This window comes from Pyrgilauda ruficollis, unplaced genomic scaffold (genome assembly GCF_017590135.1).
Source record: "Pyrgilauda ruficollis isolate IOZ18807 unplaced genomic scaffold, ASM1759013v1 scaffold11, whole genome shotgun sequence".
Lineage (NCBI taxonomy): Eukaryota > Metazoa > Chordata > Aves > Passeriformes > Passeridae > Pyrgilauda > Pyrgilauda ruficollis.
The window spans coordinates 5,516,326-5,543,988 of record NW_024509210.1 but is presented as its reverse complement, the minus strand read 5'-3'; the positions used below and the strand labels follow the sequence as shown (position 1 = coordinate 5,543,988).

The 27,663-nt window shown below is 40.7% G+C and overlaps 1 protein-coding gene and 1 long non-coding RNA gene across 9 annotated transcripts in view; one reads left to right on the top strand and one right to left on the bottom strand.

Moving 5' to 3' along the window:
* Positions 1–14,216, bottom strand: part of LDB3 (LIM domain binding 3) — a 115,402-nt gene extending 101,186 nt beyond the window's left edge. For 5 of the 6 annotated variants that reach the window (XM_041475546.1, XM_041475563.1, XM_041475570.1 and 2 more), the window contains exons 1-2: positions 14,078–14,216; positions 7,903–8,027 (exon numbers count right to left, since the gene is read on the bottom strand). In XM_041475546.1, coding sequence (XP_041331480.1) covers positions 7,903–7,995 — 93 coding nt within the window. In that variant the 5' untranslated portion in view covers positions 7,996–8,027; positions 14,078–14,216. Of the gene's footprint in view, positions 1–7,902; positions 8,028–8,130; positions 8,230–14,077 lie in introns of those variants that run through there. The other variant, XM_041475554.1, reaches the window with a different exon arrangement.
* A 111-nt stretch (positions 14,217–14,327) lies between these two features.
* LOC121357903 overlaps positions 14,328–27,663 on the top strand; it is a 69,142-nt gene continuing 55,806 nt past the window's right edge. For 2 of the 3 annotated variants that reach the window (XR_005955795.1, XR_005955796.1), the window contains exons 1-2: positions 14,328–14,553; positions 20,669–20,796. This is a non-coding gene — a long non-coding RNA (uncharacterized LOC121357903). Of the gene's footprint in view, positions 14,554–20,668; positions 20,797–27,354; positions 27,574–27,663 lie in introns of those variants that run through there. The other variant, XR_005955794.1, reaches the window with a different exon arrangement.

The following is a 27,663-nucleotide window of genomic DNA, read 5'->3' as shown; positions in this document are numbered from 1 at the left end:
CTAGTACAGAAGAAACAGCTCTTTAACATGCTGTGCATAGAAACCATTCTTTTCCAATTAGCATTATTCATTTCTACTAGCACAGTACTGCTGACATTGCCAGACAAGGTTTTAAATTCATTTATATACTCAAAACTTGCAATTGCAATTGATTTTTACCATGTTCAGCTGAAATTTCCCTCTTTCCTCTCCCCCCCTTCTCAAGATCTTTCAACAGGGACTAATAAGTTACCTGCACATTGATAATTTGGCTAATCTTGCAACAAAACTCAGTGGAAAAGAAGAGCATTATCTCATATTACACTGGACACTACTTAATGCTATATTATGCATTAAAATGGTGGCACCTCAGGCACCCACGTGCAGACACTTCTAGTTACACACGAACTGACTACAGGAGATTGTCTTCTCAGCTAGCTCCAGCCCACTGTGAAAGCCAGAGTATAATGAAGACTATTGCATTTTGTACACCATTTTCATACTTCCACATTGCTATTCAAGGTTGGTGTTGTTTTGTATTTAAATACCCACATTTTTGATAGTTATACTATAAGATACACTTTATGCTACTAATTAGACAACAAGATGGGAACTGCTGTTGCTAGTACAGGAAGTTAATGATAACATATTTGCAGAGCTAATTTCTCCTTGTCTTTCACTGGCTGGAAAATATTTTGCAATAATGTATTCAGGATGGAGATAATGACAGAGTTATCTGCTGTGTTATTAAGACAGTCATTTACAGAGTTCAGACATCAGACACTAATAAAAAGTTTTATCTGAAAAAAAAGCTTATTGTGCATTTTAATTATAAAGCACAAACAATTCAGCAGCTTTAAATTCATAATTTAATGGTTACCTCCTGATGCTTACTCATTCTAAAGGATCTGCAAAATTATTAACTTCAATAATAATTATGTAAATCTGAGGACTTCCTGAAATACTACATCAACTATATTCTCATACAAGTAAACTCTAGGTCAAAGACTGAACAATGTGTCAGACCACATTATCCAGTTGCCAGGGCACACTGTCAAATCTTAAGGGAAAAAGGAACATAACCAATTTGAGTTGTGGATCTGTTTCCTTATGTAAAGAAAACTTTCCTCCCTCCTCCATAAAACCAGAAGAGCTGCTGTTATCCCCAGCTGTGAACTCGGTTTTCCCCAGTTTTGAGCCCATGTTTCCCACAGCTAACACTATATGCCTCCTGTTCAAGGGAAGAGCTGCATTTCCCTTTCTTTTGCAGGAAAGAAAGCTGCAAGGTTACTTTATTAACTGAGGTGGCAATTGCATAGATGTTACTCAGCCCAGTTATTTCATAGAATGAGCTTTTTTCACAGATAGTGCCACACAAGTATTGATGATTCAGCTACAATCCCACTCCAAATTAAAAAAGCACTTAGGAGGTGAAATGAAAAAAGGGCTTCAAACCCATGAGATATGTATTGTGTGTCTGAACAGTCAGAACACCAGGTCTGACGATCTAACACCATTTAAGCCAGAACCTCATTTATTACAGGCCATTACTCACATTTATCTGGCCTATATTCTACGAGGGTGTTATGTTTCTCCTGAAATTCAAACCAGATAGAACTGAAGAACATAGCCTTAAATATATGATTTCTGCACAGTATCTGTGCAGAGCACATAATACTCCTAATATACCCCTGACCTTCAGCAGTGGACTTAGTATTTAGTGATTACTTTAATCACACAAACAAATAAGAGGGGTTGCCTTTGTGTTCTGAGTATCTACTTGATTTAAAGGAGAAATCATTTGACCATGCAGCTAGCTACATGCTGTTCCTGAAAGTTATTTTGTCAAGTACAATACGTGCATTCAAATCCTATTTGTTATCATGCTACAGTTTAAATAAAATTGTAATAAAAGCATTCTTCAACAAATAAACCTGAGTTTAAAGTTACAATAACAAACTTCATGGATTTTTCAGAATATTTTCTGCAAGGAAAGAAAACAAAAGCTTCTTACTTCCAGTATCACTGTTTACCCAGAAGGGAAAAATAACCCATCTTTGCTGGAACTGCTTTGGATACAAAATTGGGTATTTGCTGAAATCAAACCTTCTCTTAAAGTGTTAGTGGCTCTGGTGAAACATCCATTGGGATTACTTCTCAGACCTGACACAGTATTTCTGATCAAGACAGAAAATGTTGTCTACCTCAGAATAACTCCTTACCTCTTAGGGCACCTACACAGCCATGTTTAAAACTCTGTTTTACTCAGAGACCTGAACTGCCTGCCTGATAAAATGGGATTTTTTGATCCCCAGGTGCCAAGACCCATTTCTCTGGTCCAACAAGTATTATTTAAATGGAACACAAATATAGAATTTGCTCCCTCTTTTCTTGTCTGACAATGACATGACACTTGTGTTTGATGAGACATGCAACCTTATCATACAAAAGGCCCATACACCGAACTGCCATTTATAGTACAGAGGCTTTCTACTGGAACATCTCAAATAAACAATACCAAATCAGGAGGCTGAGGAGTTACTTATAGGGCTCAGGCTCACAGAAACACAATCATTTCCGATGTAGCTGTAAACATACCAGAAGTGGCTTGCAAATTAGTTTGAAAGCAAACATACCACGTCAGATAACTGGCACTCTCCTAGGATACTGACATTGTTTGTATATATAACAAATAATTGCATAATAAAATTCACAATGCTTTAACTTCAGATGAGGTGACTGTTATTCGAGAAGTAATCAACAAATTAAACAGATTATCACAAAGAAATGCTGATGCCCACAGAATAGTTGTTCTATCAAAAAACAGTAAAGTTTTGGAGTGTCCTGAAAATCTGGCCTGGAAGTATTTAACTTTCCACTCACAAGGAACTATTTTGAGTTAAACTATAAGAAGGTTGGAAGAATGTGAAGCTGCTAAGGTGTAAGAAATTACTAGCTTGTCAAGGCATAAGACAGTCATTATATTAAATGGCTCACTTCCTTCTCAGAAGTTGACTCAGTCATTTGAACTTCAAAGGAAACATTTCTACTGAGTAATGGTTGAAGAAGAAGACTCCTAAACTTCTAGAGGACATCAGACTTATCTGTTAGTTTAATAGAATATAAACTATTATAAATACTAATATATAGCTTTTGGTATTGTGAAGGACTTCATATTTGGAGATTAAGAAAAACTCTCTCAAACCCCCCCTCAAACCCTCAGCTGAAGCTTTAGGACAGCTACTCAGCAGTCTGGTTCACCAAAGGTGGATGCTTAACAGGTGATATGGTACCAGCACTTCAAGAGAACTTGTTGAATTGTTTCACTTCACTCAATACAGGTAAACTGCATTTTTCTGATTATAGTTTATGTAAAGCACCACATGGCCTTTCAAAGGACAGCTGCAGAACGCACAGAGCCTGACCCAGATCATCTGAGGCTTCCCCACGTTCAAGAATAGAAATGAAAAAATGGAGAGGGACTGCCTTCCCTCCTCAGCTGCCTGTTGTAAGGCACTTACATGGAACAGCCCACAGGAAATGAATACTCTCACATAGCTCCTCTAAAGCAAAGGCAGTGACAGCCAGAGGTTGGCATATGTATGCTAGGGAGAGGAGGAGGGACAGGAAGCAATCAGCAAGAGATGCTGATAAAAGGAAAGAGCCTAACAACTCTGAGAAAAAAACCTTCCTGCTCCTGCAGAGACAGACTGCAAAATGCTAGACCAGGGTTTTCCCCCAGATTCAAAAAGCTGTTTCAGGTTGCTTGTAGCAGAGTCAGTATACAGATCAGCTAATTTAATTCTTTTTGTAGCAGTGTTTGCTATTTTCTCTCCCTGGACTTACATATTTACCAGATTTCAACCTTTTCATCACCTAATCTAATAAAGAGAAATACTTCTTGAATGTTTTTGTTTTGTTTAAACATTATCTCCTGTTTTGGGCTCTGACTTTTGATTTGGATCCCAAGCAGCTAAAAAAACTCTCTATTAGGAAATTCATAACTGTATAGATAACCACAGAGTGAATATACCAGTCATGAGTTACCACAGTGATTTAGACAATATTTCCACTCTCTCAGAAAACGATTGCTCCTTCACACATTTCAGCTCACTGCGTCACCTGCAAGCCAGCCTGTCTCACTAGAAAAGTTTACTGTTCAGAAATAAAGATTCAGAATTATATGAAGACGTTCTGCTATTGCGTCCAACCATGCACAATCGTACCATCTTAGGTAACATGGCAACCGAGCACTTAGATAATTAACTATGTCCAAAAGCCTTCTTACAGAGGATTAGGTCTAGAAAATTAATGAATTCTGCTTGCTTCCAGACAGTTCAAGCAGTCAGAGAAAATAAACAGCTTTGCTGCCCACGTCAATTTGGAAAGACCAGATTTATGTATATGATCATGCCACTGGTGGCAGTGCTTAGCACTGCCAACAACGTGCAAGTCTCATTCATTTCAGCAGGGCTGACAGATGCTTAGCTTTATTAAGTCTGTCAATACTGTTTTCCTATGTCTGCTACCTGCTCATGACATCTCATGACAGAATTTGACATCTCATAACAGAATTTGACATCTCATAACAGAATTTTTCTGGTGGTACAATGGTCTGCAGGGTGGGGACTGGAAAAATAGTTTACAGATGATTTCCCAATGCTATTGTTAAAGGCGTGTGAAAGCTGCAGAGCGACCATAACTCTTCCCTACTTGTTTTTGTCTCCTGTTTTCTTGTTCCCATCCCCTATGTTAGTCAGGCATTTATTTTTAGATAAAGAACAGATAAGCAGAACAATCCATTTCAGGGGAACACATCTTCACCTGTCACCCAGCTGACTGACTGTGACACCTGTGCATTATGCTGTTGACTATTCAGCAATGAGCTGATCACCTGGGCCTACCTGAATGGAAGAAAATACAGTGACACACCATTTAAGAGATTTCTTTAGAAGTGAACGGTTATGCCAAACAGCTCTGCCTAATTCCCTTCATCCACTGTGTTAAGAACCTGCATTGTGCTTTTCTCAGCAGGTTTCAAAGATCTTCAGGATTTCTCCTCTGTTCTCCAGGTAAAATGTGAGGTGGGTGGGAATTGTATAGAGCTGGCTGACAGAGTGCAGGTCAACAGGTACTTATGTCTATGCATGGGATAGCTTCATAGTGGCACAATACTGGTGCCCTCTTTTGAGAGGGTGCTTGGAAACATCTTGGTCTAATACTAAAGATGGGATGAACAACCCTGCTGTGCTAGACTCTTTCCATCATTTTGCTCAGGAGCTTAGAGGCAGTGCTCTTGCAGCATGACAGAAGAACAGAGAGCCTACATGAAAAAGGAGGAACCCTTCTGTTCTCTGTGGCCCACCCACAGACAGTCTAATTAATTGGGGGCAGTCAGAGCACAATGAACGTGTCTGCATGCAAACCCAGTCTGCAGGCTTAGAAGGACATTGTAGCCAAAAAGATCATGGCACATCTGCCATGGCACATTAAAAGCAATAATAATACTCTTTACGTTGAAGTATTTAGAGTTTAGGACTCATCTTACACATAGAAAGTCTAATCTCATCTCAGGGCAGCTGTGGATCAAAACCAGTCCATAAATAGGTGTACAGCATCCACTGTAGCAACATTTAGAGCCATGTGCCCTTTCCAAGATCTTCCTTACAGCTATCTTCTCTCCCCTCCTCCCCACCAGGAGTAGCTGTAAGTACAGCTTCCCTTTTCCCACCTCAATAAGACTGCAATTATGGCTGAGTTCATAGGTCAACTCACTTATAACTGAAATTTCTGATCTGTTTGGAGACATATTTATGTGATAGATGATAAAGAAAAAGCGAGATTATCATCAAAAGTCAGGTATTACACTGTGCTCCAATTATAAACATCACAACCAGCAGGCATAACTATCCCAGCTCCCCCTGAAAGAGGCTATGTTAATTCCTGTATGTCTGCTTCTGCCCTCATAAGGCAGGCTCTAAAATCCAATCCCATCCCAAAGCTGTAGTCCCAGCTAAAAGCTGGGCCTCAGTGGGAAGGGTTTAAAAACATTTAACCGTGCTTTCTGACACTGCTATGGTTGAAAATGCAGTCAGGTCTGTGAAGAGCTAATTCCTGCACACCTCTGGGAATTCAGCTGTTGCAGTTTCACTTCTGCTCCTCCTATGATCTCAAAAGCCTCATTAGAATCATACAGCCTTTGGGCATGGTGTCTATACTTTCACAGATTACAATCTGAGACAATGAGCTCTTTGGGTAACAATTGGCTTTTCATTACTGATTGTGTCACATACACTGCAAGTGCTACAGCCCTGGCCCATGGCTGACAGACTCTAGGTATGACTGAATGACTTAGAAGAAAATAATCAACACCATACAGTGCAGGCTGCAAAGTGTCACGAAAACTCCTACAAAAATAGGATGACAAAAAATGATGACACCTCTCTGTACTTACCTTGGGTGGGATGAGAAAAGAAATACCAACAATATTTGCAGGAGCAAAATCAATCTGAGTTTATGAAGGGAGTTTATTTTTGTAGATGGGCGGTATTTTAGGTTGTCTTTTGCTTGTTTGCTTTTGATAAAACTGCCAGAACAGCCTTCTTTGCAATTACTATGCTGAAAAAGGAGTTATGAAAAGTATGTCTCATCATCATATATTAAGGTAAACGTGGCTCTGTCTTCCAAGAATGAGATAATGTGCATAAGAACAAGGGAGACCAGATGATACAGTTTCACAGGATGAATATGAAATAGCGTAGCTAAGATTTCAGAAGCTCACCCACTGACTTTGAATCACATTTGTTGCAGAGATATACCTTTCGTACCCACAACTTAACAGACTGTATTTTTTCTTTATGAAAAAAACAACATGGTTTTAAAAGCAGTGTAGGAGGCTTTTTATTACTATTCTTATTTTTGTAGTGGAGCAGACTTTTTATTTGCATTCTACTTGTTTGTCTGATTAAATCTTTCTGGTATTTCTCTTACATACTGTTATGTAAGTAACCTCTCTTCTCACTGTACTGCAAAATAAGCCTTCTGCAGGTGATCTGTGGAGGAGCCAAGACCTCTCCAGAAAGATCTGAACATTCTGGAGCAGATTTGAGACTGTCAGAAGCAAGAAAAGAAGAAGGGAGCTACCAAAAATCACACAGAACTGTCTTACAAGAGAAAAATAGGTAAGGGAAACACAAATTTCATGAAAACCATTCAATGTTAAAAATATTTAAGAAATAGAGCTAATTCAGGTAATAGGAGTACTGAACCGCAACACCTTAAAATAATGCTTCAAGGGGAAGAGAAAAGGAAAAGGCATCTCAGAGATACATGGCTGTAATTGACAGATACACCAAGTAATTAATTATTAAATCCATGCTGTTTGTCAGCTGCAAATGGAAGGCTTTTGCATAATTTAAGACAGTATTTTAAGTACCACTGAGTCTTCTGCTTGATATGTCTAATTTTTATCCAAATATTGCATCCCATCACAAGAGGGGACACATCCTTGTCTTTTTTCAGTTTTAACACCTGACTTCACATACTTATAAGCAGTTATGCGTTTATTTTTTAGAAATATAATTCTATATTCCCATTCAGAGTTGTCCTATTCCCTTCCCCCCAAACTGCACCAGTGAGGCCCCTATCATCAGAAACAGAGACAACATTGTACAGAATAGAACTGGAAGCTTATTTAAAAGAGACAGTGTCACCATCCATACAAATATACTAACGGGAACTGTCTTCCTGAGGCATTATCAATGCCAGGTTGTACTTCAAACTGGCACATTTCTAGTTCACACTATATTGTCTTTATTCACACCTAGGTGCAAAGATCTTTAATTCTGCTAGGCCAGGTCAAAGTGTACAAATGTGCTACTTTCCAACCCAAACAAGCTCAACAAGGTTTTTTTGCACACTTACTCTGGAGATGGTCAAGGGCATGTTGAAGTCCTTGCCCCCTTGCAGTCTGAAGCCCCACGGTCCAGGTCCATTCAGAGTCACACTGTAAGCCATGTTGTACCACTTTCACAGGCAGCAACAGGGCACTGCAGGACAGAAGGACGGGGCAGACAGAAAAAAGTGTGAAAAAACAGACTGAGAGCAGGGAAAGGTTTTACATAAAAGAAAGCAATTCTCGCTCTGCCTTGCCTGTTCAGTCGTGCTCTGATACCACCTAAGAATAGATGGGAGCTATAATGCAGATGCTGATATCCCAGCTGAGTAGGGCCCATAAAAGGTTTGTAATCAGACACCTACTATGCAAAGACTTCATGACTCAGAGGTCTAATATAGTCCCCATGAAGGGGACAGATCTTTCTAGGCTCCTCAAGCCCCTCATGCTGCTCAGTTACTTTATGGACAAAACACATGTTTTAATAAAACAAGCAAACAAAATCCCATTCTAAAATCCCAAACACACGAGTCTCTTCACTAACCTGTTAACAACTACAAAGCCATTTTTAAATTCTGCTTCAGCACATAGGTATCTTGCACTGTGACATATAATAGAAGTTCTTTCTATATAAATCTTTCCACATATATAGCAGAAAAGGCATCACGAAAATGTTAACTTCCTTTTGCAATGCTTTGTTAAACTGAAAAAAGCATATACTACATGTATTTAGCATCACCAAAAAAAAAAAAAAATCCCACAACTTCACGTTCAGCTCTTAGTTCCACAGCCCTTGCTTTTCCTAGGAAAAATTAACATTTGTTTTTTCTGAACACAGAAAGATCATGGGATACTTCTAATAATTTCTGTCATAAAAGCACAGTTTCACTACATACCTGTTTCATCATTTCAATACAAGTCTTCTAAAGGTGTGACGCTCGTATTAAAGTCTAAGAATACAAATCGTTACCTAATTGCTGCTTTAAGTAATTCCTTGATTTTTTCATAGTTTACATCATTCCAGTTCTTAGGAGTTCCATAAAACTATAACCCTTGTTCAGTAATGCTGGATAGCATTTCTGCCCTAGATTGGAAATTGCTAAAATATAGAGGGCACGAGGGTAGGGAAGAAGCTGTTGGCAGAACTGCAGATATAAACAAAAAATGTCTGCTCTCAGGGTAAAGATACAAACATTAAATAACACTCACCCCTCTTCTGTATCTCTGCAGTGTTTATCCTCCCTTATCCTCTGGTCAGAAAGAAATTGCCATTATATTTAAAAAGGTGTGTGGGGGGGAATGTCCCCCAAACATGGGCTCTACTTTGATAATCAAAAAAACAAGCAAACCCACACAATGCACTAGAGTGAGACAGCTCAGCTTGAACATTGATCACCCTGCCAATACACCTACCTTAAAACATGACAAATATCTGGTTACAAAACAGCAGAGAGCAAACACTACCAGAAACTCAGTCTTTGTCTAAGGAGATGGTCAATAATTTTTCAAAACCATGAAGCAATAGAAGCTTCTGTCTAGCATTCACAGTGCCAGAAAAGCCATTTGTACAAGGGAATAATAAATCTCCACATAGGCACTAGACTAAACCATATGACCCTCTCTTTTAGCCAGAGATCCACATTAAACCACAGCAATTCACACAGATTTAAATAAAAGTTGCACTAAGCCAGTGGAACTGGCCCCATCCAAAATGAAAGCAAATAGCAAGATACAGCTTGAGAATAAAGCAGGGTTTTGATGTCTCACAAATACCTCGAAGGTACATTTACATTAAGAGTATTTATAACCTGTCCTCTCTGAGTCCAGAACCATTGATGTTTGGATGATTACTTTGAGGAGAGGCAAAACTGACTTGTTGGACTTAAAATGGCAGAGTTTCCTAGCCTGCCAGTTTATCAAGTACTGGTTTTTTGTTTGAAGGTATATTCCCATTGTACTTTTACTTTTCCTAGGAATTCACTGCTGGTTTTTTCCTAGGAATTCACTGTTGCTTTTAGTGCCCTTTCTTGGCTCCACTTCAAGAGTTCAGGAGAACAGAATAAAAGCAGGAGTAAGATAAACATAACAAGTCATTGCTTCACTACTAAAGACAGTATCACATAAATAAGTATTAGAAGAAAGACCACAGTTTTATGGACTTAAAATTCTGTGCATGTTACCTTCCCATACCTAAATCTTCAGTTATTTGTCTAAATAACAGAAAAGGGGGGGGGAAGCAAAACTCTGAACAGAATAAAACCAGACAACAAACTGAATAGAGCTAAGCACTAAGAAACAGAGATGTTGTTTAATCAAACACTGTGCTTCTGTCCTACTTCCACATCTCTAACATGTTATTTTCTTATCAGGACATCTGAAAGGATCTGAGAGATCCTTCAGGCTGAGTGGCGAGCTAAGAAACGAGAGCAGGCATTGCATTTGGGACTCAGTCATTTGAATGAAATGTTAAACTGAGGTCACTTGTTCCTACTCCTTTGGTTTCTGTCCATGTCTGCACAAATGTTCAGCATAGCTTGGCATTTTTAAAAGGAAAGTGTAGAGGATATGCCAGCGTCCTGGCCAACATTTCCCTTCAACACACCAGGACCACAGCTCTTTCATGCATCTGCACTATCGCTACCAGTTACAATTCAGATAAAGAATATTCCAGAGTTTTCTTGCTCTAAGCCTTCTCAGTGTCTGTATCCCCTCTGCCTGCCTGAAGAAAGCTCTGCTACTAATAATGAAGCTAAAATGCTACAGAAGCTCATGCTGTAGTCACAGGTCCACTTGTTAGGGACACCCTTAGCACAGGTCTCACCTTCTACAGACTTCCAGTACAATCAGCCTCTAAATAACAAAGTTGGTGATCCACCCAGATGGCTGTTTCAGCCCTGCCCTGTTTTCAAAGGTGAGACATCAGTGCAGCAGGTACAGTGCTGCCATAGCTACCAGCACAAACCTCAGCAAAACCTTCTGGGAAACCAGAGGCTGAAATAAACTGTGTGTACAGAACTGTCAGTTTCCTTGCTTTTCAGAGGCTTCTGATGTTTAGATTAGGTTTTAAGTTGCTTTACATAATTGCCTGTTAGTCTGTTTCAAAAATAATTTTTTGTTTGCTCAAATTTTGTTTCTCTTGGTGTGCCTTCTTCCCTACATTCTCTGGCTATGTCAAAATCCATGACTTGTTCAAAGCTCCCTCCCTTCAGAGAGGAGCTGGGCTGAGTGCTGAGTCAGATGAGGTCACTGATGTAAGGGGTGACATTTAAACAAAAAACACATTCCAGGCTCAGGGTGACATTTTCTCTACACATACCAAATCAGAGGATTTTCCAGAGCTCCCCAGGCAGCCCCCCTCCTGCCCCAGGCTATTCCCAGCTGACTGATGGGAACAGTTGCAAGGAAGCTGGATGGGTACCAGGCACAGGAGAGTGCCACCACCTTCAGCAAATGCCTCTGAGCCCGAGCAGAGCTGTCCTTCCACAAGCCCAGCAGAGATGTTACACCAGCGGAAACAATTCACACGTGCTAGGAGACCATGCTGTGCGTATTACAGTGGACTGGCTTTGGGAGAGCCACAACCGCATGCTCGGGAGTGCACAGACATGAAGTGAATGAAATAAAAGCCACTAGTGTCAATGCTAAATTAAGGTGGAAGGAAACAAGTAATGGAAATTCCAATTGTTAAAGCTGCTACTACTTCACAAAGCTGGGCACATTAGTCAGGGGTTATATTTTAGCTCCTGTGGCACAAGGGAGACTTGAATTACTGTTACTGCAGCAACAAGGTTGTATCATTTGGGTCATCAAGGATTTCAGAAGTGGATTGCTTGAGAGCTTGACTTCTGAGCTGCTAACAGACTATGAATCTCTGGCAAACAAAAAGATGCATACAAGGTCATGGTTCCAGTATTTTATGTTTAGGCAAGTGAAAAATTTGTGCCATGCATGAATAAACTATCATCTCCTCTTTAATAGAAAGATGTTCAACAAGTTGGATAGACTTTCCCTTAGGAAAAAAAAAAAACACCAATCAATCAAACAAACAAAAAAACCCAAACAAAAACCAACCAACCAAAAAAAAAAAAAAAAAAAACCAGGCAAAAAGATTGTCTTTCTTTCAGTCTCCCTCACCTGAGGGAGCAGCAGTACAAGAAGGCAGCAGTCAGCTGTATGACAAACACACCTTTTTTGTCCCATGGATTCCTGTACTGTCCCCAGTACAATTACCTACAATCCTTCAGAAAAGTGGGAAAGTGAGGTGAATGGAGCCTTTGAAGAAACTACTCACTAAACACATGCATGAAGAAAACCAAAGCTTTGAACCTGTTGTTCAATATATGCAATCCTAGAGTTTTCCAAAGTTTTGAATCAATCCAATGCTAAGTACATTTCACATGAAATCAACAGCTGTATTTGGGGACTGATCTTCATTGTCATCCACAGGAGGAAATAGTACACATTTACTATATATTAGTTAAGCAGTGCTAAGGAATTTGAAACTGACATATTAGAGATGGAAAGCAAAAAAAAAAAGCTCTGAATTCCTACCTTGCCAGTGGCCAACTGAATATAAAATTAATTATCAAGAGCAAAGACATTTTTCCCCACAAGTTCAATATTGCTTCCAAAGTAAGACTATTCTGCAAAAGAGCTCACTGTGATCTCCTTTCCTTCACTGCTGAACTCTGAACTAAGTTGAGCTAATCCTACTTGTACTTCCATGTTCATCTTTGTTTCATCTATTGATTTAAAATCCTTCAATTCTCACAGACCTTACAACTTCTGAGATCATTTTAGCTCCTTTATCAAGCTGTCCTAAGTCTTGATCTTTCTCAAGCCACTAAATTTTCTATCACACTTGGCTTCACCACATTCTGCTTTGTCAATACCTTACTAAGACTGTGCTTTGTGGGTTCCAGAAAAAGCTGATAATGCTGGGGAGATATGCTAGAGCAATATAATGATAGAATATTATCTTCCTTCTCTATAATATAATACCTGCAGAAATGCAGCTCTAATGTTTCCTGTTTGGCTGTTTGCTGCTGCCAGTATCTCTTTACCAATTAACTGAATTTGCCATCTACCCCTCCCTCTAGATCCTTCACCATAACTGTTTCCATCTTTATCAAGAAAAAAGAAAAAACCCAGCCTGTATTTCACACCTTTTTCCTCTGCTGCATGGCCTTTTTTTCCCCTACACCAACCTCCTTTCACTACCATAAAAGATTTGGTATACAACCCAGTTTAGTCAGAATTAAACTTTTAAAGATATGAAGATTTTTTGGTAACTGTATTAAACTGGAAACCTGTGGAGAGACAGATTCACCATGAAAGGGAAGGGGAAGATAACTTTCCAGACTGTAAAGATTTAGGTGTATGTTAGTACATTCTCATCTTACCAGCTTTTCAGTCATTGTTTTTAAAGACACTCACTACACCATGTAATACTTAAGACTTCTATGGTACTTACCTCCCTGTGGTAAGATAAATTATTCTTTTAAGGTAAAGAACATCTAAGCACCTGTTGTTTAAATAATTTCCTACTTATAAACATAACCAAGCACTTAGGTTACCCACTTTAGGTGAGAAAATGAGTCAATAGCAGCAAATTGGAGTAAAACACAGGGCTATGTTTCTGATATATGTACATGAGGCAGAAAAAGAAGTCTGCAATATGTGTTGCTGTTCAGTTTTCATTGTTGTTCTCCAACTCTGGGCTGAAATCAGGGAAGTTTACAGCAATCCCGTGACTAGTGGAATCTGCGCCTTGTTGCAAGGGAACCTAACTGACTATTTGGCCTCAGGAAAGAGAAAACAGCGAACGAAATAAAATCCAAACACATCACAGTCAGCGCCACACAGACCAGGGGCCGAGCTCTGGCACCGAGGTCACAGGACCTCTTAGAGCGCAGGCTTTGCCTCCTGACAGCCCGAGGTGCGGCACAGCGCGGGGAGCGCACTACGAGCTTTAGGAGAAGGATCCTGCGCCGTCAGTGTCATTTGGCCATCGCAGATTCCTCAGGGATCACCACAGCACGCTGATGTAGCGGTGCGCCTACACACCCACAAGGGTGCAAGATAACTAAGCAGCCTCCCAAAAGTTACACTTCAGCCTCGCCTACTCACTTCTGCCTTCCCAGTAAGGGCTGTCCGGGGTTTAATTTTCCACTACAGACACGCTGTAGTCGCGGCGCGACCCACCTTGCACCGCAGCGTCTCGCTCACCGGTACCTCCGGGCCGAGCGGCCGCCCCCCGCCACCTCCGGCAGCGCAGCGCAGCCCGGGCCGCGCCGGGTGGGTCCCGGTCCCGCACCCACGGACATCGGCCCCGCAGCCAGGGGGCGGCCGCGACCGGGGCCGAGGGAAGCGCTGAGGCACCCTCCCGCCCCGTGACGAGGGAAGAGCCGCTGCCCCACAGGTGGAGCCTTTAAAGCGCCCGGGCCGCGCTGAGGGAGGCGGCCGCTCCCCGTCCCGCCGCGAGGGGGCGCTGGGCGGGCGAGCCGCCGCGGGAGGGGATTTGCCTCAAGCGGTGGCGCAGGGACCGATCCGCGAGAAGCCGCTACCGGCGGTGTGTAAATATCCGAGTTTGGGCCGAGATCACCTCGGGGCCGTGGTGGCAGAGCGGGAAGGTTACACAGAGCTCTGGGGAGCGGTTCGGCCGAGCTCCGGGGCAGCAGGTATCCCGGGGGGCGGGCGTTCCGCGTCTGAGCCCTCAGGGAAGGATGCGAGGGAGGAAGTGGCGGCGGGGGCGGGGGGGGGGGGGCTGCGCCCGCGGGTGGGACCAGGAACGCTCTGGAAGGCGGCAAGGGCGGCCGGGAGGAGCTGCTGTCCTGCCCAAGTTCAGCAAAAGCTCTTGAACCTTGTGCGTTAATGAATTGCGGGCGTGGAGCCCGCAGCCTTCAGCCCCTTCGCTCGCTGCCGGAACACGAGTGAAAACGGTGGTTTCATTCACTGACCCGTAGGAAAAGTGGAAGCGAGGTTGTTTTCCCCCACTGATTTCACTGGTGCTGCTAAGCAATGGTCGTTTTAGTTAAATGGAAAAGTTAAAACGACGTCCCGAGAGAAGACAAAGGGTTTGGAAGACACAAAATGCAGAACGAACAATTTAATTGCCCACCAGGATACTGATGCTGAGATGATTTAAGAGTTTGAGCCTTGTGGTGCCTTCACATGGTCTTGCTGAGTGCTGTCATGGACCAGGCAGCCCGCTCCATACATCCCCTTATTCAGCAGTTCTGTTTGGTTTGCTTTTTTGGCTTTTTATGTTATGCTCCCCGAAGCAGCCTGCAAGAAAGTCAGCTGTTTTCTCAGTGCAATGACAGAGACACTGCTTTATGAGTTTGTTAAAAATCTAAAAAAAAAAAAAAGAAAAGCCTGTTCCCAATCGTTGAACCGCAGGAAACGCGTGCGGTACCCCGTGGCATCGGAGCCCCCTGGGATTTTCCCCGGAGCGGGAATTCCCCGGGCTGGGAAGGGCCCCGCGCTGGCTCCGCAGCGGAGCGGCTGTGCCGAGCGGCCGCAGGGCCCGGTCAGCACCAGGGACAGGGCGGCGGCGCGGGCGGCACGGCCCCGCCGCGCTGAGGGGCCGAAAGGGCCGCGGTAAACGCAGCAGTGGAATCGCTGAAGTACACGGCCCTTTTGAGAAGCTTCTCGGCTCCTGCCTACTTAGAAATAGGTCCTACCTTAAAAGGTTCGCAGTTCATGTTCAGTGTTTCTCGTCTTACGGAACCTCAAGTCTCTTTGCGCTTTAAGTCCAATGTACAGGATGCATAGACAAGGCCGGGAAAAACTAATCTAAATTATTTTTGCATTTATCTTTGGCCAAAATTCATATTCATATGGATTGCGACTTAATAGTAGTAGCAAAAATATTCTACTGACAAGTTGGCTTATATCCCCAATGGAAACGTTTTGCTTCTTGTGATGAGGTGAGCAACCTCATAACGTAGCATATTTGGTGATTTAGGCTGGAAAACATGATCCAGATGGTGGGAAATTATGTCTATTTCGTGATGTTCTGTTAGATTATCCCATTCTATGTGTGATAGAAAAAATCATATTTAGATTTAAGGACTTAAAACTGAACCTTTCCAAGGCTTTCAATAACCTGATTTTCCGCTCCCTGGTAAAAAATATCAGCAAGGATGACTGGGAAGTGGCCAATAATCCTGTTCTGATGAGTGGTGGATCAGTTTTTGCTTCAGACTTTGTTTTTGTTTGAAACAGGATGAAATACACAAGCTTGTATGTTTCTCCATAGGTCTCTCAAGGCTGAGGAACTTGAAAGTAAGGGAGCTCTACTTGCTCAGCACTCTAAACAGCCTGCAGGCTTGTTCCCAGAAACGTGTGCCTGCCATTTGGAGGGACAAAATCCTCTGTCCCATTTTTCTAGAAAGCACCAGTGACAGTATTAAAGACGTATTTTAAATGATGTTTCAGAAATATGGCTTTGGAATAGTTCCCTGAAACACCATCAGGGTCACCACTCATTACGAAAAGCTCAGCACTGAGACTACACTGGCTGGGCCATCTTGTGCAAACAATCCTATTTGCTTTCTGGAAAGTAGCTTACTGATAGATTTAGCTGTCTGTTTTCCTCAGTGACTCACTCAGTGTGATTTGCTTTTGACCCATGAGTTTCATTCCAGCCTGGTCAATTTCCTTTACTGGAAAACTCAGATAGTTCTGTCAAGGGCTAATTTTCTGCAAGGCTTTCTGCAAGATCTTTTATCCTTTGTTCTAATCACAATCTGATCTTCCAAACTGTTTCATCAGCTGTTCAGCCTCAGATCAGTCTCAGAAATATTGTTTTTCTTGTAAATAGGCCCCTCATTTTCCATAAATGTCTGCAGTATGGTTTCATAAGGTTTATCAGGTACTTTAGTAAGCTGTCTGCACAGTTTATTTGCAGTAATTTTAAACTGAAGGTGCAACCACCACGGATGGAAACTTAAAATAATGACTGCTACCCAGCAAGGCTGGCCTCCTCAGGTACTGAGTGGCTCCTCACCAGTGATGATATTAGAAAAATTATCAAGTAAAGTACAGACATTGCAGCACAAAGTATGGATATGCTTTCTCCTGGAATAATGCTTTTGACATCTCATCTCACTCCCTGCCCAGCTGAAGGAGTTCTGAGTTCAGAAATAAACTAGTGATGAGTGTGGCTGTCTGAGAGCCCCTACTGAGGGACAAGTAACTGGGAAGAAGATACTGCCTTTGTTTTGGATGGGCTGTGTAGGTGTTATTTCTCTGTGGCAACACTGATGTGACTGTTCAGACAGAACATTCAGAGTGTAGATCTGGCCTGCACTTGCACTGTCATTTATCCAAACTGTAACAGCTCCAGTAAATGAGGCTGTTCCATTTGTGATTGCTTAGCAGTTCTGTTTTTCCCAGTTCTTTGCACATGCTGTGTAAGGGGGCAGGAGAGTCAGTGGTTTGTTCCTTCTGACACTGGCAAATAAATGGGCAATTTATAAAACAACTCACAGTTTTCAATTCCCTTCTGACAAAAGACTAGGAGGAATTTCTTTAAAATTAGGACTTTAGATATGTCCAGTTAACAGTCTGATTTATGTGGGATTGTGTTCTGGCATTGGCAAAAAAGCTGCCAAAGGAATCTAATATTTTGGATCTCCCATATTATTTTCTTTTGCAGAAAATCTTAGGAACGTGTGGCAAGCACAGCTCAGATGAGAATCATATTTTTAGTGACTTTAATAATTTTATCCATGTAAGATAGAGACTCATCATTCCTATTTTCAGTCTTACTAAATAATTTTGCAGGCTTCCTAGTGTTGCCCACATACAAGAGCAAACAAACATGCAAACAAAATAATCAAAATGTGAAGCTGTTACATACAGTTCAATAGAACATTGTGAATTGCAATTTTAGAGCGTTGCTCAAACATGAAGAAGAAGGCTGTCCACATGATAACCTCCTTGGACTGTTCCTATCATTTCCTTGGGCTATATTATTAGCATAACATTGCTGGTATGGGATGAAAACAGAGTTATGGCAGTAGGTAGTTGAAGAGGGACTGTCAGCAGGATGATCCCCAGAAATGCTGCTTGACTTACAACCCTCACCACTTTCATGATAAATTTGGGCTAATCTGGCCTCAAAATGTCAGCACAAATGTCTTGTGCACTGATTTTAGATAGAAGAAAAGCTGGAATACTCTTAAAAATCAATATTTTCAGTTAGTTTGGCTAAACAAATGGTGTCCTCTTAATTCTAACTCATTGTTTAACTGTAAATACTCAGTTGTAAATGCAGGCTCTTCCTATAAAGGGAAAGGTGAATCTCTTCCCACTTGTTTCCTTTGGTATTTCTCTGCATCCCTCCATTGAAGATTCATTAATCCATCGTTGCATCTTTCTTACAACAGGCACTGTTAGTCTTCTGTTTGAGCATGCAAAACCTTCCTGAATTTGCCTTGCAGCACTCCAAGAGTAAATGATATGACCTTTTACAGATAATCTTGGGTACTGCGCTAAATCAAAGTGCCCAACGCACAGAAGGAGTTAATGCCCTACTCTGACTCAGAACCATCTTTGATACTTAACGCAGTGTCAGCTGAGTAGCAGTCTTGTTCAGTTTGATTACTTGGTGCCTTGAGCTGCTGATGATTTTTTTCAGTTGAGCCCATTGATTTATTGAAGCAGTTTTCACTGGGATGAAAACTGGGATAAATTTTGCTGAGGAAACTGTGAGCTAAGTTTAACTTAGCTGCTGCTGGAGCCTGAGTGCTGGTATATGTTTTTCTTCTTTCTGGCATCGCAGCGCCCAACCTTGAAGAAAGATCAAGAATGCCTTGATGGTCAAGTGCTAAATATACAACTCACTAGACAGTAACTGAGCAATCAGCTCTGTCCTTGCACAATGGTTCAGGCAGTAAGCAGAGCAATGGACTAATAAAGAAAGGCACACCATGTCAGAAAAATGTTCTAGACCGTATCTGTACAATCACAATAAATAAAATAAATTTATTTTGTAGCTTTATTGGCAGTTTCAGTAATTCAAGACTTGTTTAGGGTCAGCCAAGCTTTCCAACTGATTTTCAGTGCGCTCTGGGAGGACAAGTGTGATGCAAATTCAGGATCCTATTGTATAAGTAACCTGTTTCAATTCCCCCAGTATTTAAAACAGTGCATGAGTTAACAAGAATAGAACTCCAGACAAGTCAGCAGGAATGTCTTATTCTTTATTCCATTTCTGTTATTTTGTTCTTCAGCCCTTTCCTTTACATGCTGGATATAAGTTGTAAAGGGAACAGAATAAAAGTTTCAGTGATGAGCTTTTTTCCACTCATGAGCTCTTTCAAGTTTCAATCAAGTAAACTAGTAACAGTCAAATTTTACTGAAGTCAAATAATTCTGCTGGAATCAAGCCACTAGCTCTTGGAAGGAGGAAGCAGAGAAAGACAAGTGCCTGCAAGTTAGTCACATGTTGAAACAGAAACATTAAGGGGTCCTCTTGACTTGTCAAATCAACCAACATTTTCAGTGTACTGTGGTGTCACTTACACTGTATATTTATAGCTGTGAGTGTCACATTTGGGTCTTACAAAGATTTTCAGTTGTTGAAGTTCAATTGAATGTCCTTTGGGCCACTAGAATAATTTTTCAAATTTCTGTCTCTAGTCCTGAGATACAAAACTGGAGAATAAATACTAGTATCGTGAAAATCGTAAGCAAGTAGCCACACAGACACAAAGTGCTTAGTAGAGGATTGCCACTGGACTTTTTGGTTTTTAACTGAAAGATTCAGAATTTATTAATGATCCTCATGAAGTTGTTTAATTACCATGATTTCTGTTCAGAGAATTCTCCTTAAGCAGTGGATGAGAAACCCAGTTCTCATCAGGATCCACCTTGTATGGCTGAATTCTCGAAATCCTTTTGCTGTAAGTCTTTACTGGTGTAAATGCCATTCCTACTTGTATGGCTGTTCTGGTAAGACATCTGGCCTTGACCATCTTTTGGCTAAAGAAATGCCCTGATCCTAAACCCCAAATCCTGGGTTTCCCAGAAATGGCTTCCAGTGACACTGGACAGTCAGCTGTGTTATTTTGAAAACTCCTGCAGTAATTTTATTTTTACAAGCTGGAATTCAGGCAGCTCGCTCTGTTGCCACGTTCATGAACTGCTCTAAGAAGCAGCTGTCTTTGTACTGTGACCCAGTGAAAATGGAGCAGGTTCAGCTGTGATGGTACTCTTTCAGAAAACAGCACAATGAAGGGAATCTGCAAGGTGCAGCTCTGTAACATGAGCTATGGCCTCCTTAGCCCTGTCTCTGGTGTCATTATGGTCTGGCTCCTGCATGTGAGGAAAATGAAGGATTCAGTGAAAGGAGCAAGGAGAAATCTGACACAAGATGGTAACTCTGAGTCCCTTTTCTGGCCTACAAACAGAAAGAGAAGATGCCTGTTTCATGTGAAGTTACTGTTTTTCAAAATTTTTGGATTCCCTGATTTATTTGCAGTTATTTTATTTTGATGCATTGCTAATGGGTATCCTGAATTGTATTTTCTTATTTCTTATTTTAGTCATAGTCTACCATTACAGTTTGGGTTAAAGCAAGAATTAAAGTGGGTGTGATTTATTGAAATGGAGTTTCACATCGTGTTTCATGGAATTTACATGGTTCTAATTTCTTCAGGTGAAAAAAACCTGGTATCTACAGTGCCTAAAGAGAGCAGCTCTTTCTGTGTGAAACTTACTTCTCATCTAACTGAACATAATGATCCTGAACCTGAAAGGCTGGTGTGGCTTTTTCTTTTTCAGAGGAATGATTTTCAAAAGGAATCCATGCAGTGAATGTGATGAACCACCAATCTGCCTGATGCTACTACCCCAGCTCTGTCCTTCATCAGATTAAGTTCTCTTCTTACTTCACTGAGCAGCAACAGAAAGTGAGTTTTAACAAGTGAATCTGGAAAATAGCACTTCGAATAAGATCTATCAATACACATTAAGGGTTCTGCCATGTGCTTCTGTCAGAGGCTTCAGCTGAGGACAGCAGCATCAAAAGGATTCATATTTTTAAATCACAGTTGGAGGGTTATTATAAGCCCAGACTCCATCTGTTTACGTGTTAAGGTAGAAGCATAAATAGTTCCTTTAAAAGCCAGGAGAGAAGTGTGTTTAATTCATGCTGGTTTTGCCACCTGAGGGCATTGGGGCTGCTTGGAAGGGGGTACTAGAAGAGTGAACTACTAAAAGTTAGAAGAAGATGGTGATACTGCTGGGAGGGCTTGAAAGCAGGACTGTCCATGAGATGAGTGTCAAGGAATGCTCGACTGCAGAACCTGGCAGGTAGAAGAGCTGAGTCCTGATCAAGAGATCAGGGTTTGAAAGGGAAGTGAAGGGACAAACAGCTATTTCTTAGCAGCTTCATGGAAAGTGTAAGGAAGGGCCTTCCCTCTGGCCCTGTGGGTTAATTAGAGAAGAGTTGACTTGTTCCTCATTGCTGGAAGTAGGGAAAATGAGAAGAATCCCTAAGAGATGTGGATTGAGCTAAGCAGCATTTCTGCAGTCTGCACAAGAGGATGAAGGTGAGCAGTCACACTGGAAAAGAACTTGTAAGTTTAGATCTGAAACTTTTTGCAAAGAGAAAACCAATTTTTCTTTGTTTGTTTTTAAACCTTTCTTATTTTCTTTTTTCTTTAAAGGTGAACTTGCATAGCATATCTAATACAGACAAATAAGGGAAGAGGTATTACTGAAAACATTGTCATATGCTCTATTCTGCGGTTATGTGTTTATAACCATGACCAGTCTAGTGTATGTTAATACTGCTGGGACTCTGATGAGAACTGATTTCCTCGGAGTCACAGGTCAGCACTGGACAGTTACCTTAGAGATTCTGGCATGCTGTGATAATAGCCACATGCTCCAGCCACTAGAAATGCTTCTTTTAAGAATATAGTCTTATTCTTGCCTTCTTTCCCTCCTTTCATGGCGAGCCTCACTTTATTCTTAACAGTTCTTGGAGTTCAAGTTTGATGAAGTGCCGCATTTAAATCCTTTTGTATTAATGGAGCTCTTTTGTGCATGAAATTAGAAGTTGGTCCTGGAAGTGTAACTAATGTCTGGACAGGGCAGAATAAACTATCTAATGTTCAGAGCTGGCTAAACCATACAGTGTTCACTGATTTTCATTCTAGGCAGCATTCAGGGAAGTTTGTGGAAATCTTGCTGGTTTGATTTTGTAGTGCTTCACCCAGTTTATGTTACCCCTGTTTCCTGGATGGCACTGCTGGTCAAGGATTCCCTTCTTCCATGAACACTTTCTGCCCCATTAAAAAAGCAGAAAACCCTAAAAATGGTTCTACCACCTTGACTTTGCTAACTTCAAGGGACAAACCTTTCTATTTCATATAGGGTTTTTGATCAAAAACATATACACAATTGCATGCTACATATTTTTCTTAGTTACAACTTAACAATAAAATGCCTGATTCTACTTTACTCATGTTACCTGTAAACAGCAAATGAAGTCTGTGTGGTGGGCATCTGTAAATTATTTCTGTTGAGAAAAAGAATGCCTTATCCCCTTCAGTAACAATCTGTGTCTTTCATATGTGACAGTGTAGTTTAGATGTTTTGATAACTGTACAGTAAAGGAAGAAAACATGAATTAAAAAAAAATGGGAAAAAATTATTTCCAGTTGTGAATCTTGGAACAAACTGTAAAAGCTGGTTGAGAGTAGCACATGATGATGAAGAGCATATTATCTCTATTTCACAGGCAGAAATACTTAGACATGAGAAGATCAGGTAATTTTCCCAAGGTCATACATGAAACATGGAAAAAAAACAAAAACCCAGAATCTTGAACTTCTGATTCAAACTTGTATTCATTTTTTCATGACTGTCATTCCTCCTCCTGGTAAGGGTTTGCATACCAAAGTGCTTGCTGCTTTCTACATCAAATAAAATTTGCAACTCAGCTCACCTATCACTATTAGCCTTGGCTTTAAAAAATCTGAAACTTAGAAAAAAATATTAATGTAAAGTTCCATGGTGTTAGCAGCAAATATTGGTCTGGAAAAATATTTTTAAGATTCACTAACTTTTAGTACTGACCTAACATACCCTTAACTCCTTCATTTCACTTGTGTATCCTGAGGGGTTGTGTAAGTATTTATGCATATGATTAACTTTAAGCATCTGAAAAACTTAATAAGAAAGTGGTTTCACCAGTTTCACAGCAAAGGGTGCATCTGGGTGTGTTTAATACATTTTTGAAGTATTGAGGTTTTTGAAGGAAATGCTGTTACATTAGAGATACTGATACATTAGACTCACTTTCTTTGTAACCTTTCAGGCATGGCACTGTGTGGAAGGGTATAGATTTTCCTTTTTATTTTTCCAGTCAGTGGAAAACATTGCAGCAATTGTATGTATGCCCATAAGTGTCCCACAGCTATTCAGGAAATGTTCCTCTACAGAACTTTACATTGGAGGCTGTGTGCTATACAATGATGTAGTCTCAGATTTTTGTGTCTGTTTCCAAACCATCTTCTTGTACACTTGTGGAAGTGTAAATGTTGAGAGAAATGAGCAATGGCTTTGCTTTTACATTGTGGGTAAAACATGCCCCACAAAAATTCCCCTTAGCAAGTTATTTACATAGGTGTCATGTTTATTTTTTATGTGCATGGTGAGCTTTACTCTCAGGTTATGTCTGTGCACTGGCACAGCTTAACCAGAGCTGCAGCTCCCTCTGCTCTACACTGTACCTGAGGCTTGAATCAAGCCTGATCAAGTTACACATTCTACCTATCCTCCAAGTTACACTCACCATCAGGAGACCTACTTAGGCCATTTTTGCTGTGCTTCTGAGTCAGATCTGGTGGATTATGACTATGGGTTGCAGTGAGCCAAATGAAAGTGGCTCTTCAAAGGGTTCTCCCAATAAAGCTCCTTGGCAAGGGTTGGCTAAGATTTTCCTGGAAGTGACTGAAAATACCTTTGGTACTAAAGCTACATAAATACAGGTGTTTGTCTGAGTTTAAAAAGAAAAAAAAAAAACCAAACAAACAAAAAAAAAAAAAAAAAAAAAAACCAACCAAAAAAGAAAAAAAAAAAAAAAAAAAAAAACCAAAAAAAAAAAACCAACCAAAAAAGAAAACAAAAAAACCCCACAAAAAAAAAAAAAAAATCCAAACAACAAACCAAACAACAATCCAACCCAACTCTCCCCCCAAAAAACCCCACAAAAATCTCCCCAAAACCAAACCAAACCAAAAAACTCCTAAGCAGAAGGGTAGGGAAGAAAAGTTCACTCTGAAGAGGTGAATCCCCTTCCATTTTTTCCCAGCCACTGGGGTAGTCCTACTATTTACCCCCAGTTTCACGTGAATGTTAATTTTGAGAGCCAATTTCGTTGCCAAAAGAGTTGAGTCTTTGTAGTCTAGTATCATGTGATCTCTGTATTCAGTGAGTGAGCATTTTCCTACACTGATGTGACTCTTGCAGCATTTTCTTTGCTCTGCAAGCTGGGTATACAGAATTCCTATGCTGTGTCTCCAGAAGAGCCCTGGTGCTTCCAGAACTGCTGTAACTAGAATAAGTGTTTTCCTACAAAACAAAAAATAGTTATATCTGGTTTGTATCAGACTGCTAAGCTGGATTTGCTGTGGATAAACTTTTCTGCCTTTATTAAGCTTATACTGATGATCTGCTCAGTCTGTTCTCCATAGAAGGGAAGTAAACAGGACATCTTGTAAATCTTGTCAACTGTGAAGTTTGCATAAGTTTGAAAATGAGCATTTAGGTTATAAATTCGAGGGGGTAAGGGAGGACAATAGTCATTTAGTTACAGGATTGTGGCTCATGTCTAAAGTTGCTCAGAATTACACTAATAAGAATTTATTTACTTGTTTCAAGACTTTTATGTAAACCTATTTATAACATTCCTATGACATTAGCAACTCCAAGGCTACAAACAGAAATACTTGTTACCAGCCACTGAAATACCATTGTGTGATGGTAACACTGAGTTGCAGATAAGGGCCCTCTCTCAGCAGTGGTTTCAGCAGCAGAGGTGCCCTGTCAGAGTTACTGGGACAGCAGCACCTTTCACTGAGGGATCAGAGGATGAGGGGACTTCCTGGGATGGCCTCAGGAAAAAATGGCACCAAGCATCCTGAGGAAAATAGGAACACGTGGGAGTGGTGACTTACCCATGTTACACCCTAAAGCTCTAGAAACACCCAAAAAAGCATTGGAGGTGTCTTTGTTTACTTCTGAATGTCAAGCTTGCTGTGGGTTTTGCACATGACTTCAAAGAAAATACTGTTTGCTATCCTTACTTGAGAATGTGTGAAATCTCAATACTCAATGTCATATTCTATGATGACACTTTTTAGTTGAATAGTGGGTATAAAAATGTTTCCAAAAGCATGGAATGTGATCGTAAATTGGAAAACACATGGAGTATGTGAAAACCCTGGTTGTATGTGAAAATTGGAAAGATTGGCAATGTGTGGCTGCTGCTTTATACACTCCTTCAGTCTTGGCTTGCAGCAGCCATTCATTACAGTGGCTCTTGGCATGTCCTTTGAAGGTCCAGCACTAGTGAACAATCGCTCAGCAGTTTTGCAGAATTGCTTAAATGATCAGACCAAACAGTTTCACTGGTGACCCAAGCCTGAGTTTGTGCCCCCATGAAGGGGCAGAGCTTTTTTGTTAACTCCCAGGACTGCTTGCTATTGCTCTTGCCAGCAGCCTGCGCTGTGAACAGCTGCTGGAGTACAAAAGGCCACAGGGAAGTGTCTCAGATTTGCCCTAGTCCTGTCACACTCCAAGTCACTGGAACATGTCCAAGTGCATGGTAAGCTACAGGCGGTCTCTGCAGAACAGCCTGTACAGTTGACTTTAAGTGAAACGTGAATCATCTTAGTCCTAAATTATTTTAATCCAATCAGTCATCTGTGTTGAAGGGTGTAAAGAGACAGCAAAACCAAGAGAATGGCTGCCAAGTGGAGGATACAGGACACAAATAAATCTGCTAGGATGAGATGAAATATGAACTAATAATGATTTATTCCAAATGCCACAGGGGTTACAGTGTGGAACCACTTGTAGAGATATTCAGGTGAGATGAATTTTCTAGGCTTTCCCCTGTATGATTTTTATAGACATAGCAGAGGTGAAGGAAGGCAAAGCTGTTAGTTACACAGAGAGTACACACAAGGGTTTTGAAGTGCTCACAAACAATTTCTCCCTAATTAATATATGCTTTACAAGTCTCTTGTAAGTAGATGAGCATGAACAGCTGTAGTTCTTTTTATAGATACAAACTAATCTCTAATACATGTTGGAGTTGAAGGATACAGAGAACATGCTGTGGATTCATAAAGCTCTTCTAGTCATGGAAGTATTCTTTTTATACCCTCTAAAAGTGGAAAGGAATGCAGAAGAGTGCAGAATGCAGTCTTGAAGAATACTGCTTGGAACAAAATCATGACTGAAGCATAGGATCAAGCTATTTGTGACACATATTATATACTCCTTGTTAGCACATCAAACAGCACATGTGAGTTAGACCTATTTTCTTGACAGATTCAGTCTTTTGTGACCCATATGAAACAGGCAGCACTTGCTAATGTTTCTTTCCATCTTTCGGTAGTGTCAATAGCCTTCATGACAAAGAAAGAATTGCATGTTTCATGCTTTTAAATATTTTTAAAGCCTCAGAAATAAGTTGCAATAGAACTCCTTAGACTTTAGGAATATCTTTGAACATGCTTCCTGTTTGAAAATGTTTTCTCTCCTCTTTCTCCTTATTGCTAGCTGCATATATTATCAGTTTAATATTGTCCTCTGCTAGGAGACAATATCCTGTTGTGGTGGGTGAAGGGAGAGACTGTAACAGCTCCTGTCCATCTCTGATGACTATGATTTCATTTACATAAAAACACTGTGGATTTTGAACAGTGTATTTCTTCTGGAAGTTTATTACCAGCCTGAATTCCTCACTTTTTTCATGATTAACATTTGTCTGCTGCAGAAGTCATTATCATGTTAATTTTTAGTTTTAATAAACTTCCTTTTAATAAACCTCAGTTGGACCAAATTTTCCAGTAGTTTACTTCAAAACAATGCCCCAGACCTTCTGGAACCCACTGATTTTTCCCCTCAAAATAATAAGCTCATTACATTTTTATTGATTTTATGGCTTTTTCTGTTGTGACATAGGGAAGAATTGATTTACATAGGACAAAAAATGCCTTGCTGGGTTCCCTCCATTATTGCAACCAAAGGAAAAACTGCTGGAGGGCCTACGGGGAAGAATTGTTTCAATAGTGCTTTGTGCCCCGGTCTTTTCATCTCAGCTCCACTTTGGACTGACTGCTATGAATTGCAAAAGGATTTTGTTCACTTCTTATGAGCGAACTAGGAGAGACACCATCAAAAAGCTGAAAGTCACTATTGATAGAACTCTTTCCCTTTCCTTTCAGGGGAAAGAAGTACAATCTCATGGATTTAGTCACTGTGGAAGAAAACTCAGCTATACAAATGCTGCTGTTTAGAGAAGAGGAAAATGAAAATGACAAAGTGGGCATGATGTGGGTTTCATACATCTCTAGAACAACCATTTTTGGGGAACTAAACCTTCTCCTCCCAGTATTTACTTTTGAAAAGCACATCAAAGAGTAAACAACTTTGAAGTATCAGAAAGCAGATGTATTGACTTACCCATAAGACATTTCAATTTCAAAACATTGCTTTGTATTCTGCATTCTTCTTATGAAACCTGCTAAAGGAAA